Source organism: Oryzias latipes, chromosome 13 (assembly GCF_002234675.1).
Source record: "Oryzias latipes chromosome 13, ASM223467v1".
Lineage (NCBI taxonomy): Eukaryota > Metazoa > Chordata > Actinopteri > Beloniformes > Adrianichthyidae > Oryzias > Oryzias latipes.
The window spans coordinates 13,060,982-13,078,887 of NC_019871.2; the positions used below are offsets into that span (position 1 = coordinate 13,060,982).

Sequence of the window (17,906 nt, forward strand, 5' to 3'; positions counted from 1 at the left end):
ATGGGGCGGGTGCTAGAGAAACACCCTGATGGAGAGAGTGGGATGGTGTGAGGAAACATCTCTCTGACTGGAAATTACGGTGGCTCTGATGGGCATATTCCATCAACAAATCACTCAATGCAAAAACGTCTTAAAAATCAAAACAGAAATTGAAAAAAAGCCAAATCACTAACAAAACAGCATTACATTTTAAAAATCAAAACAAAATTCCAGTAACCAAAATGTAGAAAAAAAAGACATTTCAGATAACAATAGTAATTTCCAGAGACAAACAAGCAACAACAAAAAAATAGCTACCAGACACGGGAAGGTCATTCATCTACATCCAATATTTGGCAATAGAGCTGCTGTGTGAATGGAAGCCTGCAAACCTCACAGACTGAAGCAATTTTGAAAAAAAACCTTGAAATGCTTTTTAAACAATCTTTCGTTCCCTGGGCATTGTGTTTGGAAACACTAGCATGCTGGAATATTTAGCCACAATTTATCATCAATTCTCCCACTGCTGGTTTTTGGCCTAAATTTCCCTATATTCTACCACATCCATCATTTCCTTAAAACATATCTGTCATCCTGTGTTCTATGCAGAAAAGCAGACCTAAAGCATGGTTTTTCTACCCCCTTGCTTTACAGTGAGTATGGTTTTCTTGGGATGTGACTCAGAATACTTATCCCTCCAAACATAGTGAGTGGTGTTCTGACCAAAGAGTTCAATTTTGGTCTCATTTGACCATTTGACATTTTCCCAGTCATCCTGTGGATCATCCAGATGGTCTCTGTAAAATTTTGGATGGGCCTGGGTATTTTCTGTTTTACGCAGGGGGAGCTTTCCCAAAGCTTTTCATGACGGTGTAAGGTGTTGCTAGTAACCTTTGATACTGTGGTCTTAGATCTCTTCAGGTCCTTAGTTCCTCTTGTGTAGTTCTGGGCTGTTTTCACACTGTTTTCAAGATAATTCATAGGCCACTGGGGGAAATCTTGCATGGAGCCCCAGGTGGAAGGAGATTGTCAGTAATCTAGTATTTACTTGTTTTTCTTTTTTTTTTTTTTATATTTGCTCCACCAGTTGATCTCTTCTGACCAAGATGCTTAATTATTGTAGCCTGGTTCATCCATGTTAGGGTGTACAATCTTGTCCCGCATGTCCTATGACAGTTCTCTGATTTTGGTCATGGTGGAGAGGCTGCAGTCTGATTGTTTGCGGCATTCACATCGGACGCAATTGTCACATGCATTGACACCCTAACCGTGGAGAAAGCGCAAACTTTTCTCTGGACTTTATTCTTTGCCACATCATGGAAAACATGAATAATGTTGAGCCAGTAGCATGGGTATATTTGTTTTAAAAACCTCTACAGAGGCGCCGGCAAGCACATCGCTGTCTCTGGGTTCCCCAGATCTCTGTCTTTCCTAGTGCAGTGTTTTTCCTTCCTGCACCGGGAGCTGCGTCTGGGTATGGCCATTTGAAACGTTACTTCCTTCTGGCTATGGCCCAGTTTGAACATTAACCCAAAAGGGGTAAATTAAGAAATAAAACTGAAGAATTTTTTAATGTTGTCTTGATGAAATAAGCCCATGGAGCTGGAGCGATGATGCCCACTATTATGGCACCACTTTAGCCTGCCATACTCTGTGGGGTGGCGCTCGCCAACACTGTTGGTTACAGTTAAGGTATATCTATGATTAACATTCCAGACCTCTCTCATCTTTTTAAGGTGGGACGGCATCCAAAATCAGTGACTACAAATACTTTTTGGCCCCACTGTATTTTACGCAATCTGATACAAGACTGCAAAAAACAGACAATAAGCAAACAAAGATAAAATCATTTATTTGTATATAGCATTAAAATGTAAAATATTGCAATTACACTTTAGAATTCAAGACAAAACTAGAAAGTAATACGTACAGTTCAGGATGTTGGACTGTTTGAGCAAACATTCTCAATACAGTTTGTCTGAAATCTTACATGCTTATTTAATGCTCCCTAAAAAGCTTTTTATGTGACATTTAAATCAAAACATAAACAGTATGCCTAAAACCTTGACACTTTGAAGATGTTTTCACCCTTTCCTATTTTTTTATTCAGTTAATTAACCCTTTCCTAATTTTTTTTTCAGTTAAGCTCGATGGTGAGTTTCAACCACCTGCAAACCATGATGGCGAAAGCAAAATAGTCACAGTCAAGTGGCAGATGAGCAAACATGTGAAACCATTTTTCTACAGAAGGCAACCTTTCTGATGCCTTCATCTTTGGGATGGCAGGAGATGGAGTCCCATCCAGATGAGACTCAACCTGATGTATTTTCTCTTAGAATATAGTGATTCATTGATCAATCATCATCATTTATCACAGTATTTGACCATCATCCCAAATTTCCTGACATATCTAAAAAATAAAACTCACATGTTAATATATCTAAATGAATTTTTCACAAGACTGATGTTGGTCTTCATTCATTTGGGATGGTCCAGAATCACTCAGTGCATACTAGTTCAAAGATAGCTTAATTCTGGCAAAGGTAGTCACCTTTCAACAAAAAAGCAGGAGTGTAGCCATAACAGTAGATCCTTTCTTGGATTATTAGAGCACAGATGAGGGACTAAACCTTAATTCACAGGTGTACAAATTTGTATATAAGCAAATCCATTGCACAGTCAAATTATCAGTTTCTCAACTGAGCTCTGAAGAACTACAAACTTCATCAGGGATCTCACTGGCACTTGCTCTTTCATTAATTACTTTCTTTGTCATTATCAATAGGGCCTGGTGCTACTGCAGAATTCCTAATCAGTTTAACTTTGATTTGCAGACACAATTTCATTTAATCTACTTGTTTTCCAATTAAATATTGATTTGTTTTTTCACTTTTTCACTTTGAAAGCAATGCTGCATGTTGAATGAAAAAAGTTTTCACTCAAGTAGAAAATTGAAATGTACATATATTTCATGTTTAGATTAAAGACCGAGTGCAGAGTGATTCTTATGCTCCAAAGTTGGAAGAAATTGTTTTGCAACTATAAAGGGCATGGGATGGCATTTCATAAATCATTTTTTTAATTAAAATGAATAAAAATCTGTTTATATAACTCAGTCCAGTATTTGCATATCTCAGAGCCAGGTTTACATTCAAATCAAGATAACTCTAATAGAGTTCACATGAAAATCATTGCACTTTTATTTGTTCCCAACTGAAAGCATGTATTCTGTCACCACCTTTAAAGCAGCTGTTGTGCATTAAAATTATGTCTGAATCATACTGTAAAAATAGTGGGTAAAATATAGACAGATCATGCAAAAGTTCTTCAAATACAATATAAACTCTAAATTTAATACTGTAAATATATTTTTTTCTCTCAAAACTTTCTTGACTCCACAAAAACTGTCTCTTTGGTGAATTGTTACATACCATTTATTACCATAATGTTTAATCTTTTTTCTGTTGCAAACAAGGCATGGGAAATCTGGATGATAAAATATAATATCAAAATTTGCATATAATATCTCGTACATATTTCTAATATTTTTTGTAAGTGAAAAGCAGAAATAAGATAATGTATCTGAGGATGACTTGGTGAGAAATTAAATGTGAAAATAATGCTAAAATTTTGCCGTTATAATTACTTTTCTACTTGGATATGGATTAAAAAACCATAATCTTTGAGGATAAAAAACATCCAAAAATGTGTTTAATGTGAGTTCAGATTTGTGTGAAAGCAAACATAGAATCATACGTTTTGGGCGTTAACCGACGTTTTTGGGCGATAACCGATGATGACTTGAAATCCTTTGAAATATCTATTTTTTTTTATGTATTCCATGATGGAAGACCTCCACATGCAGTTGGATGTACTACTAACTTCTTTTACTAGAATTGATGCAGTAGCCATTACAGCATTTTGCAGATCCAATGGTAGGAAACAATAACAGAGAGTGCCAGATTGGCAGAGATAGAAAACCCACCCACTGGACATTTTTTTGTTCCACTTTTATAGCAGCATTGTCTATTATTGTCAGAACAATGCATAATCAATGCGTAACTCCTCTTCAAACACTATTGTCAGCTTGTGCTTATGTGGCAAAGTACACAGGTGGAAAGGAAATGACTTTGTTGAATTTATACAAACAAAGCTTAACTAAATGCACCAAGAAAAGTTTGAAACCACATTTGAAACACGTGTTCATAAACAAACAGTGCATTATGTGGAGAAAATGGAATACATTTGCACAGTCAAGTTATAGTTTTTTTTCTTCCTCTTCCTTCTTATAAATTTTCCATGAGCCACTTGATATAGTTGCTTATCATGCGTCGTGCAATCAGGAAGTCAGTTGGCCAAACGGTGAACATCACTGCTCCATGAAACCCAGAGGTGTAGTGTTCGTGCGTTACTGCAACGCCTGCGGCGCGGAGCCGCGTGGCATACATGATTCCATCATCTCTAAGGACGTCATACTCACATGTCAGAATGTAGGCCTTGGGCAGAAAGCGCAAGTCTGCATCTGGAACCAGTAAAGGTGATGCCCTCGGGTCGGCAAAAGATCGAGATGGTTCTTCCATGCTGGCTGCCTCCCTTTCTGCTCCCTGCGATATGGCAGGAGCGCTGTAGTTGTACTTTTTATGATAAGTTTCTGGTAAAAAGGTGCTCCAGTTGACAAACTTCAGCAGGATGGAAGACTCTGGACTGTTGTGGGTGTTGGCCATCATGGCTCTGAACAAGGCCTTGTCAGTGGTGAAGTACTCGCTCCAGAATCGCACCATGAGAGTGCGTGGCAAAATGGGCATGTTCTGATTCTGCTGGTAGGAAGGTGTATTGAGGTCTAGGGCCTGCAGCACGGGGTAGATGAGTGCTTGAGCCTTTAACTTGATTGGCTGTCCGGGCTCTTTTCGCAACTAACAGAAAAACAAAAAGTGATTAGCTGACTTTTGTTTTTCAAAACTTTGTTCAGTGTGTTTTTCAAGCAGATGACATAAGTACAGAAAGTCTTATCTGATCAAATGTCCCAGGCATCGCTGTTTACAAGAAACACTAAATTAGTCTCCTGTATGTCTGCCTCTTCAATGACCTTTTGAAAACCTAACATGGACCCTAACACAAGGAATTACATTATATATAACACATGATTATAGCCGTGATCAGAATAGTGCACTGTGTGCAGTAGTCTAACAAACTGTGTGACTGAAGGGCATTAACGATCATGTGCCAAGATTTGTACCCATACTCTTAATAATATACTTTTTGTGAATGATAAGAGAAATCATCTGTCCATAGCACATCTGCACACTCTGTACAACTTTATTTCAGCATGCATTAAATAGGTGAAGTGAAGCAAAAAAGAAAAGCAAAAGAACATTTTGTGCCCTTTTTTGTTTTTGTCTTGCTTTGTGTTCCGTCTTTGTATGATTTTAATTTATAAAAATTTGTTATACTGTGACATTTTTCATTTTGCAGGAGGGGTAGTTAGGCTAACTTCTTCCTTTTTTCTTGATTTTGACAAGTTTAGAATTTTGTTTAAAAAACCTGTGTGTATTTGTGTGAGGGGGAGTTATTCTTAAATCGGCAATTTAGCGTTTATTAGAAATCATCTTTGCACATTTTTTTGTGTTTTGTTTTGAAATGGCAGGTGGAAGGATGCATGAGCGATCCTGACAAATTGTCAGACTTCACTTTGTCCCACCCAAATATCGTTTTTAGAATAATGTTAAACTGGCCGAGGAAAACTCCAGTCAATGTGAAATTTTAACTTCAGGCTTCATTTTAGCCCTACAGAATCCAAGAGGTGAATCCTGAGAAAATCTAGTTACACATCTATGATGTCCATATAATAGCTGATGTGAGCTAATTGCTGTAAAAAAAAATCTCATAAATTCAAATAAATTAAGCAGAATGGAGGATCAGCTTCACTCTGTAGTGTAACACCAAAAGTTCCATGTGTCTGGTAAAAAAAGATTTAGCCGGATGTCTAGTGCCTTTTATGTTTATTTAAGATTTTATGTTTATTTAATTTACAACTGTAAATTCAAAATTCAAGCTGTTCTTGTTTAGATTCACAAGTTATGAACAGACTTGTCAGTGCAGTTCAGTTAAGTGCAAACTGTAAACTCCACTGAAACTGGGGAGTATTCACTCACAACTTAAGCCCAGCTCACTTCTACAAAATTAAATTCCAAAGAGATTATCTTTAGAATTCTTTGCCCTCCAAAGGATTACTCTCTGAGCTTTTGTGTTATCTCTCCATGTTCCTGCATGTCCACCTCACTGTTGAGAACTTTTTCTACTGTTTTGTTGCCTTCATTCTGTGCTAACAATGGTCCAACGATCAAATTCAGATTGTGATTTTCACACAAGGTTTATTTTTTCCTCAATTATGACATTAAGTCTAAATGAATAGGGGCTCATTGCTAAGATGAACATCTGTAGAAGTACCCTTTACTATTAACCTTTTTGAATAACCCTGGTGCTATTCTATTGACGTGTTCTCCCTACCATGACAAAGGTGGATAAAGGTGGACAGATTTCATGTAATCCATAGACACCAGTGAAGATCACTGAAGAAAAAAGGTTCAGCGCACTGTCTTGTGGGGTCTAGTTGACCCCACTCCCAATGTTAAAGTGCCTAGGATAGCACAAGGGTTAATGGGACTTACTGCATTTACATTTTTCTTCTGCTGGGTGTTTTCGAATAATACATGATTGTTTAGAGCACTGTATTCACAATATATTTATAGTCCCATTTCGATCATCTTTTGATCTATGGTAAAATGGTTCCCAGTGGTTTCTTTATTTTATAATTATGATATGTTTCAGCCAAAATTAAAAAATCCCGGGCCTAGTTTCTGCAGAGAAGCAGTAGGTCATTGCAAATTTGCCTCTTAGAGAAAGCCTGCCCCCTTCCTGTCATCTATCTGTTTACACTCTCTCTCGCTAGCTTACAGCCCTTCACACACCCAACCTAACGTTACGCAAGTTCAGTTGAGGCAAACAAAGACATACATGCATCTATTTGTCTGCAAGTGGATGCATCAGAATGGAGCAAAGCAGGAAGTTTTTGACCCACCGACTGTAACAGCTAAATGCTTTTTTAGATGGCCTCTTTTCATCTGCTCCTGATTCACAGAAAATTGAATAAAGAAATACTAAGAAATGCAAATTTATGATGAATTTTCTTTATAAATGTCCCCCCATTAGAAAAATGCTACAAGAGCGTGTTAAAAAACCCAAAAACACATTTTTCATCAGGGTGGGTCTTAAAGTGTTGTTTTAGAGTTAAAACCACATTTATTTACTCCAAAGATGTTCTTTCTAAAATGTCAATTTCAAAATTATCTGTCGGAAAAAAAATCCATTTATAATTCCAAGTGGAAAATGTTGTGCTTGCTTCTAGAATTTTGATTTGTTGATTTAGATTCTGTTGTTTAAGTTTTTAGGGCGAACTCTTAAATGGGACATTTGTCCTTTAGTTGTGAAGTATTTTACATAAAGTAAAACAAGTTACAAGTGTAAGAGAAGCAGTTCAGGACATTATTCTGATTGTGTAACAACCACACAACAGAAAAGTCTGTGCTGGTCTGCATTGTTGAAATGCTCTCACACAGCTACAGCTCTCGCCCTCATATATAACCAAAACACAAACAAAAGCTTTTACACACACGCTGCTTAGCACTTTTTTCTTTTTCCTTTTTTTTTGGAGATGAGCGTAAAAGATATCAGTTGAACCAAAGTTGTTTCAAAAAGGTTGTTCGAGCAGCTTTTTATTGGAGCTTTTACAACCTCCTCTCCACACAATTATAATGTGGGTCATGCGCTGTTGCAGAAGTTTTAGGATAAGGATCTACCTTTTGTGCTAGATTCTGAATTTAGTCTTTAAAAATTACATTTTTTAAAGTCCTAAACTAGATATCCTGCACAAATATTCATTGTCCAAAGAGTTCTGTAGAAACAACATACTAGCTTTTTTCAACATTTACAGACTCACTTGCAATATTATTTAACGGAAAAAAAAACTACTGTTCAAAGTCAACAACTAGATGTCTGATCACCTGTGGTTGTGATCAGTGTTTAGGGTAGATTTTCTGTCAGTTTGTTTGAACCAGATGCCAAGGCATATTCAGTAAACATCCAAGGCTGCAAGGATATACACTGAGACCAAAAAAGCAAAGCACATGGTTGCTATAGAAACCCTGCATGGCTGTGTAAACAAAGAGTTGATAATTCTGCTGAAACAGAGTAATGCTTCTCCAGTCTGTTCTGTAACTCTTTTCATCCTCCTCTCCAGTTCAGTGGCAAATATGTTGCACATAGTCTCAGTCACAGACTCAGCGCATGGGATGTATGGGATGCTACCACTGGCTTGCTGCTCTGGTTGTATGCAAATTCCTATTTCTTAAAGCACTTCAATTTTCGACACCTTCACACTGATATTAAATGTATTCCCTTTTCTCCAAAATGATGTAAATATTTTTTTATATAGTTATGAATATTTTAAAAAGTTATTAAAATATAATATATATAAACATGGATCTATCTGATTGAGTAACAACCACACACCAGAAAACTCTGTGCTGCTGGTCTACATTGTTGAAATGCTCTCACACAGCTACCGCTTTCTCCCACATATAACCGAAACACACAAACAAAACCTTTTACACAAACACTGTTAAACAACTTTTTTTTGCAGATAATAGTAAAAGATATCAGTTAAACCAAAGGTGTTTCAGAAAGGTTGTTCGAGCAGCTTTTTATTGGAGCTTTTACAACCTCCTCTCCACACAATTATAATGTTGGTCATGCGCTGTTGCAGGATATTTCTTTTATTCCTGTTGCTCTCCTGTGCTCTCTTGTGGAGTTGTATCCAGGGCAAAACAAAAACATAATTTAACCACACTGTACAGTACATGTATTATTCAAAATCCATTCTTTTCCCTTTTTCATAAATCTTATCTGTTTGTGTCTTGGGTGCAAGTTCAGACCATAAGTGTTTCTGTGCTTTAAAGTTTTGTTTTTCCTGTTTTTATTATTATTATTGTTTTATTTTGTTCATTTTTCGTGCTTGCTTTATTGGTGTAAAGCGCTTGACAGTTTACTGGTCTGTATGAATAAAATGCATTTATTTCCTAAAAGATATGTTAACTTCTGACTAATCATGCTCCTTCAAAAGAAACTAGCCTACTCAAACACATGGCCAAAATCACAAAAATTCAACGAATAAGGATCTACCTTTTGTGCTAGATTCTGAATTTGATAATTGACTTGATATGTACAGCATATTTGTCCTGACATAAGAGTGTGTAAACATATGAGTTTTAAAATGTGTTTTTATTTGACCACTTCACAGCTGCGAGTTCACCAGAGATTTATTTAGTCTTTAAAAATTACATTTTTTAAAGTCCTAAACTAAATATCCTGCACAAATATTAATTGTCCCAAGAGTTCTGTAGAAACAACATACTAGCTTCTTTCAACATTTACAGACTCACTATCTATTTGATGTAAAATAATTATTTCTGATAATGGAGACCTCGAGGGCCATTATTCTGCCTTTATCGTGGTCACTTACAAAAGTTGTTCTGCAATATTGTACTGGTCTAAACACCAGTTGATAACAGGAACAACAGGAACTCTGAACATTGGTTGACATACATTATTCAATTTTTTTTCTTTAACGATCAGTTTTAATATTGGATATTTATACAATAAAAGCAACCAAGGAGTATCCTTGTGGACTTTGTTTTTTTGAAACAAGCTTTTGCTTCATCTTCTGGACAAAAACAGTTTAGTGAGAGGTGCATTTTCCCTCTGAAATAATGCCTTGCATCACTTTACTTTCCTCCTCTGGTTTGTCCTCATGAAACAGCTGCAGCAGAGCAAGCTACATGTTCTGTAGCCGTTACCATGACAACGTGTCACCATGTATCAAATAGTCAGCTTTCTGAGAAAAACTATTTCAACATTAAATATGACAAAACTAAAGTGCAAATAACAGATTTATTAATGCAGCTAATCAAATGTTATTATTCAGCCAGACCATGGTATACTGTACTTGTATATAGGCCAAAATCAACTAAAAATACATTTCTTTCCCTGGCTCATTATTCTCTTCCAGCATGCTCTACTGAAGAGGCTCTTACACATGAAGATGAAAAATGTAAAGTCAGCATACGTTCAGTACCTGCTGGGAGACTGCAGCTGCCAGGTTTCCTCCAGCGCTGTCTCCAGACACGGCCACCCGCTCAGGATCCACAGAGTACTGGGCCAGCACTTCTTTACGGAAGAAGTGCTTGACCACACGATACACATCCTCATATGGTATGGGAAAGTGATGAGGAGGAGCAAGTCTGTAACTGAAATGTCATAGGGAAACATTAGACCAAATTAGTGACTTCATGAAGTTTTATTTGTTTCTTGGCCTTTTTCAATGTTAGCTGTCAAAGGGCTTTGATAATAAACCACGGCGTGTGTAAGTCGTGTCATACCAAAAGTAAGTATTCAGAGAACACAACAAACATGCAAACTTATATTGCATAATTCCACACTGTATTGAAAAAATATCATCTGTAGCTAGCTAGCCACTACTTAGTTCAAAAGTGTCCAGTTTGACCTGATCTATTGATAAAAAGTATCATAATTATTCTATTTAAGGTTGTAGAGTTCAGGGAACATTTTTCTTTGAAAACTTGTCTATTGTGGATGCAGTGAAAGATTTTTGTTTATGCTCTTAGTAAAAGTTGAAGAAAGATCTTTTCTTTACTTAGTAGTAAGTAATTTTGGCATAGTGTCTTGTGGTGAAGAAAGAAAATTAAAATAAAGGTCTAGATTCAGGATAATCTTTTCATAATTCAATTGTTGCCTCTTGAATTGTAATTGAATCACATTGTGAGGTGCCTAAAGTTTCCCACCCCTACCATTAACCTATGTTTACGTGTGAATACAACATGAATCATAAAAAAAAAAAAAAACATTGCAGATCATCATTTAAGCCTTGTTTCCACTGAGCTATACAATAGTTTGAGCGTTTCCATTATAAAATGGATCCATTAAACCGTACCAAACCATATCATTTTTGGACCCCTGTTCATTGGTCCATAGAAAAATAGATGGTTAGGACAGAGCTACTGTGGTCACACTATAAACCAGTTGATTGGTGGAAGATTATTACGACAAAAGAAAGCACCAAACCCATGCCAATGTTTCCAAACCCCACCTGCAATCTTCTCTCAAACAACAGTAAATTACTCATATCTATGAAGCACCAAAACCCAACCGGGAAAAAAACAGCTGCAGGATGACCTTCATTGTTGTTGTTAATATCTTTACTTTGGCTGTAGTCACATAACTATGACACAAAGCTACGGAATCGGTGTACACTTGCATGCGCCGTGATGGTCCAACTTTGAGTGGAAATGCTCATCTGAATTACCTGGACCATTCCAAACTATACGTAATGCTCAGTGGAAACAAGGCTCCAGAGTCCAGAAAACACTCATTTTCCAAAGTTAGAACTGATGACAGCAGTCTCAGTGGGAAGTCAAAGTTTGCCAAGCCCTGACGGTGACATTTTAACAAATGTTGTCTCTGGGATTGTTACACATGCCTGAGCTCCATGTAAAACGACAGCAGGGGCTTAGATCGGTCAGATAACGCTATAATACTCCCACACCAACCAGAACCCCCATTCCTAAACAGTCCAGCCACACTATGCAATTCAACACGCAATTAGAAATGTCGTCTGAAACAAAAAAGAGCAGCAGTAAAAAGAACTAGCAAAACAGATTCAGCAGAGTTGAGCCACAGAGCCTTATATAAACAGTGAATGTCTCTGTGGCAGACGAAGAGCTGGCAAGACACAAATGAAATGAAATCTGTTAGCCTCACTCCACTGTACCATGCCTTCAATCAGAGAGGACAAAAGAGCTGCAGCAATGAGCAAAAAGATGTAGCTTTTACAGAATTACATTCACAGGATTTTTATTTACAGATATTGTGTGCAGTAAAGTAGTGGCATGAAGGTTAAGTACTTACTCCACAGACAGAACGACTGCATCTAGTTCAGTGACTATTTTTCTGGCCAGAAGATCATACGGACTCATTCCTGCGTGAAGAAGAAAACACATCTCAAAATCAGACGACGAACTTCCAATTAACCCAAAAACTAACCGTAAAAAAGGTTGCAGGAACAAAACACAGCAGAGGGAGAGGTTAACCTGCTCGGTAGTACTTCCTCTGAAATACTTGGAGCCATTTAGCAGATTGCACAAGCAGCATGATGAGTGTCAAACTGCATGTCATGACCTAACATGGATTAGCAATGATTACCACCCTTTGAGGTCCCCGCCGCTCCAGCAGATGGCGTGCTATTTCCTCCAGATAATTTGTGTATTCCTTTAGTAAAATGTTTAGCATTTTTGTTCATATACTGCAACAACAGCTGTCACTATGTAAATATTTTTGGTTCGCAAGGTTGTTTTTTTTTAATGCTTTTAAAGTAAACCTATAAAGGTTGCTGTTTGCATAACCCTTTTCTATTTAGAGTTTCATTCAGTGGGGTAGACAAAGAGACTAGTGTTCCCATCAACTTACGTGGACTCCCCAGACACCATCCTCCACCGTGCAGGTAAATGACAGCTCTCCTGAGATTAGTCCCAGCCTCCTGAACGTTGGGCTGGTACAGCACCACATCCACTCCATCAAACGTGTCTTCTGTCACCTTCACATGCTCATCAGACACAGGAACCACTTTTTCTACCAGAGTAATGACGTACATTACGCCCATGTAGTCCTTCAGGCCCAGAAATTCACAAAGGTCTGCCTGGACAAAGCAAACAGATGTAGGGAGAGATTATCTAAACAGTACATAAACGTGAGCAGTCATTCAGCTGAAACTTTGCAGCAATCAGATATTTTGTGCTTCTCTGCCATTCTTCTGAAAATCTGTTGTTCTTGATCTCCCAGTTATATTGCAGTTGATTAAGTAATCTATTTAAAAAGTTGCATTTGACTCAGTTTGGTTAGTTTAATTTTTGGTTTATTTCAAGCAGGTTCAGCAACAAAAACAAAGGAAAAAGACAATAAAAAATAAAAATACATATATCAAAGGTATTCAAGATTTTAATTCATATAAAGAGTAGATTAATTCAATCCATTAAGTATTTGATTAATTAGTTGAAAAGCAGCGAGAATAAGTGAATTTATATAATCCCACCCCTATTTTTTGTTTGGCCGTGTATAAAAGGTTCAGCCGTGGGTAAACCAATCATTGCTATGCACTTCAGTCAAACAGTTACTGTAACTACACCACCACACACAGTTATAATAGTTTTATATCAGTGATATACTGTTCCACTTTTTATCCAGGCAAAATCAAGTGTTGTGAATTGTAGGTGAACATCTTCTTTCTCTCATTTATTAAAAAATGCCTTTGCTTCACAGTGGTTTGTTCTGTATCACTTTGGCTAAACTGAACCTAGTAGTTGCGTTCTCAAAAAAGGAGACAAGGCTTGAATGATTGGGCTTATCCAGCTGTTCCTGGACTTTCCAAAAATATTGAACAGTCTGACCTTAGTGTGTCAGAATTGCATTACAAGGAAAACCACCAAATCATTTTGTTTTCAATATCCCACTGACAAATGATGGCATGGGGTTTTGCTGGAGTGGTGATTACTTAATCAAGTGAATGTGATTGGAAGAAGCTGGCCAAACAAAAACCCAACATTTACAATTATTAAACTATGCCAACACTTCAAAAATCCTTGATTGAGAAAAAGCAACATAGATTATGTTTAATCTGGAAAAAGTCAGGTCATTTGACTACTTAAGAGATCCCTTGGTATAGAAATTGAACATTTGAGTTTCCCTTTCCGTCTTCTTTCAGTTTTTCTCCCCAAACACAATATCCATGGAGTCTTGCCTGATTCAATTCTCTCAGTTGTATTGATTCCCGTCATCAAAGACAAGACTGCCAGTTTAAATAGTCTGTTGAATTACCGACCGATTGCCCTTTCCAGCAACATTTCAAAAATTTTAGAATATGTTTTATTGACTAGACTCGAAGTGCATCTTTTAACAAGTGAGAATCAATTTGGTTTTAAAAAAAGTCTCGGCACTGATATGTGCATCTACGCGTTACAGGAAATAGTTGGGAAATACCTGCATTTGAATACATCTGTATTTTTGTGTTTTATTGATGCCACTAAGGCCTTTGACAGGGTCAACCACCTCAAGCTTTTTCAGAAGCTAATTAATCGAGGAGTGCCCAAATACCTTGTACCATTCCTGGCTTTCTGGTATGCTAATCAAACAATGGTAGTCAAATGGGGCAATGTCTTATCAGAGCCTTTTTATGTAAGCAATAGTGTTCAACAGGGGGGGATCCTCTCTCCATTTCTATTCAATGTGTATATTCATGACCTATCCACTAATCTGAATCTGTGCAAAACTGGGTGTGTTGTTGGATGTCAAACCTTAAATCATCTTATGTATGCTGATGACCTTGTCATTTTTAACCCCTACAGTGCTGGGTTACAAACACTTTTAAAAGTTTGTTCTGACTATGGCAGAGACTTTGATATAAACTACAATCCCTCCAAAAGCTAAGTAATGACTGTAAGAACCAAAGACGACAGAAATGTAAACTTTCCTGTTTTTAAGCTTTGTGGAACGCCTCTGGAACAAACCTCATCTATCAAATACCTTGGACATTTCATTACTGATGATTGGAGGGATGATAGAGACATTCAGAGACAGTACTGTAAACTCTATGCTCAGGCAAACATGCTGATGAGAAAATTCAGTACGTGTTCTCTTCAAGTGAAGTGTTCGCTGTTCAGAGCTAACTGCACTCCTCTGTATGCGGCCCCTCTTTGGTGGAACTATGGATGTGGGACATTCCGCAAATTCTTAGTGGCCTATAATGATGCTTTTAGGCTTCTGCTACAGGTGCCCAGGTGGTACAGAGCCAGTCAGCTATTTGTGGATGCTCACATCCCCACCTGTGAAGCACTACTGCGTAAGCTTACATACGGCCTTATAGAACGCCTAGACAAATCTAAGAACTCAATTATCATGTCTCTGACTGATCCCAAAAGAAGCTCATGCCGCTACACTTCTGCCCTGAGGAAACACTGGATACAGCGATTATACTCTTTTTAATTTATATCTTTTTACTTTTTATTATGTATACTGTATTTGTATCTTTTTCTATGGACCACATCTGAGTCTGAAATAAAAGTGTGTATTCAACAGGGTGAAAATTAAAACAATATGGATTCAGAAAATTTGCGACGTAACTCTCACACAACTGGCCACCATGAAGTCCAAAACCTAATCCTTTGGAGGGTCTTTTCGATTGGCAAGAGAACAGTACATAGCACGTCAGCTCTGCTGTCTGTCATCAATACAAGACTTTAATGGAGATATATGTGCATGGTCCTGAATGATCATTGTGCCATGAATACTGAATAAAAAATAAAAAAAATAGGAAAAGACAAGAGAAATACCTTTGAGTGTTAATACTGTTACTTTTCTGAAGAACTGACAGTCGCCTGATCTTATTTATGTAGGAAACTCACAAATATAGACGTTCTAACAGCATGCCTGCCTGAGCAAATCAGATGATTCTTTTGTGTGATGTGACCACACACACCAAGTCATTACGTCTTGGATATGCTCGTGACATAACAGTGGCACTTCTGCTTTTTAAAAATATTAAAATAGTAAATTAATACTAAGCTGGTATATATGCCGGTACTATAAAACTGGTTATAAAATAAATGAGTAATTAAACCAACTTAACCTACTTTTTTGATTATGTTGACTGTAAAAATGTAACTACTACAGCACCAACACGTTCAACATATCACTGGTCCAGATATCTATTCACTCCCTTAAAGCCTTGATAAAACGTCAGATTAGGCATGACACAATGAGCAGTAAACCATAGACGTCTCCTGCTCATCATATACTGAGACAGGTTTCCTTAATAGGATCTATTATTAGAATAGGTGAGGACTATATAGCATGGATTAGAATCTGACATAATCTGATGTAGCCTTACCATCATGTACATCCACATCAGCAAAAAGATATATATATAATATAATTGACAGGACAAACATGACAATCTGTATACGTTTTTTGAACAATGAAAAACTATTTTTTTGCTGTTATTGTTTTTAAAAGAGACACATCACTATAGTTAACAGAAGTGCAATGTGCACTCAGATAATTCTCTGAATACAAATAAATATTTGTTTCTCTTACCAGGTGACTGAGTGATCTGAAGAAAGAGTTGGCCAGCATGAGTTTCCATCTCTCCTCTATGTCTTCAGGAATTGGCTCGTAAATATAATACGCGGTAAAAGAACATAACGCCACGAATAAGACAATACTTCCCAACCTCATTTTCCAGTGTGCGTCCCCGGCCGCTGACACAGGCGGCGGCTGGTGCAAAAAAGAAAAGGAAAGAAAACAGAGCGACTAGTATGAGTTGAGTTCTTAACAAGCGCCACAAATAATCAATTTCAGCTCCGGACGAGTTCAAAATGACAGCGAGTGGTGAATGTCATTTGATGGTTGTGCATATTCGGAGCTGCTCCTCGCTGCTTTTGCAGAGCATGCCTTCGTTGTGTCATTCGGCGGCTGAATTAATTAAAGTGTGTTGGGGAGAGCGCGCGCGCGGGCGCGCGGGGTGCTCACGAGACAGAACGTCCCACCGTGTCCGCAAACGCCTCAGGTGCCGCTTATTGTTTACAGGTTACACACAGAAAAGTTTTCAATCCCACAAGATTGAGTGATATCACAGTTTACGAAAAAGAAACACGTGCATATCCAGATAAAAACAGGAACATTTGGAGCTCATTTGTTAGATTTCCTTTTCCTCTTTTTGTTGTTGTGTGTGTTCCTTATAGCCTGCTGGTCAAAGCAAAGCACTCTAGTGCAGATAAATAGCTGTGGGTGCAAGGCAGCTTAAGCTAATAATATTTTATTTGAGACAGAGTCAGCAGAGATGTCAGGTTTCCTGGCAGCAGGACCCTCCAAAGCGCCACAAGCAAGAAGTTCTGCACAAGTAGCTTCCCTCCAGTCCAGACCCAAACAGTCCTGCTCAATTTAAGGTAGCTTTCTTTCAGATTGTTTTTCAAGTAGAAGGAAGTCGTTATCCAAAGGTATCTAGTGCTGAATAGCTGTATAAACATGCCTGATTTATAGTCTAAAGCTTTAGTAACATGACAGAAAATATGTGGGATTGTGCAAATTCACCCCACAGTTGCATTTGCAGACATGAAAATTCACACAATGATGAACAATAGTGCAAAGTTCACTGACATTTAAACACTTGTTGGCAGATGCTAACAATCATTCAACACTTTTACTTTACTGACACTAAAATCTCTTACATATTTTTATAATTGTGTGCGGTTTTTGGTCTTACGGTTAAAACTCAATTATACTGGCATGACTCATTGGCAGAAAATTAAATTTAGTCTGCTAGTGGCAATGTAGTGTGTTTTTATCTTTATTCTCCGTTAAAATTTAAATTTTTACACACAACAAAAACTGTAACTTCATGGAAACAGCACAAACAGCTGAGTAAGACTATCATTTTTAATAAAGTAAAAAGTATGGTGCAGTTTCAAAAAAACTTCCCCAAAAATGTATTTGAGTAGTAAATGTAACTCATCGCGTGATGCAAAATATAATTTGGCTTTTAGTAGTTTTTGTCATTGTGTAGAGGACAGAAGTGAAAACTGCCTGGCTTGATGAAGGAGAGTCTAATGGCAGGGATGCCCAGTTTAAGCTAGTCTGTTCAGTTTAGTCTAGTTTAGCCATATGAATTCTGACTTCATGTTGTTTATGATTTCATGTTTTATTGAGTCGACTATTGTTGAAATATTGGGCTATATAAATACAATTGA

At 37.4% G+C, this 17,906-nt stretch overlaps 1 protein-coding gene across 1 annotated transcript; it reads right to left on the bottom strand.

Moving 5' to 3' along the window:
• Positions 1-1,815: 1,815 nt before the first annotated feature.
• aadac (arylacetamide deacetylase) lies at positions 1,816-16,712 on the bottom strand. The gene is made up of 5 exons (XM_004075365.4): positions 16,255-16,712; positions 12,577-12,805; positions 12,019-12,088; positions 10,169-10,340; positions 1,816-4,892 (listed from the first exon to the last, which is right to left on the bottom strand). The coding sequence occupies exons 1-5, from the start codon at positions 16,393-16,395 to the stop codon at positions 4,266-4,268; spliced, it is 1,239 nt and encodes a 412-aa protein (XP_004075413.1). The 5' UTR covers positions 16,396-16,712; the 3' UTR covers positions 1,816-4,265.
• Between the last annotated feature and the right edge of the window lie 1,194 nt (positions 16,713-17,906).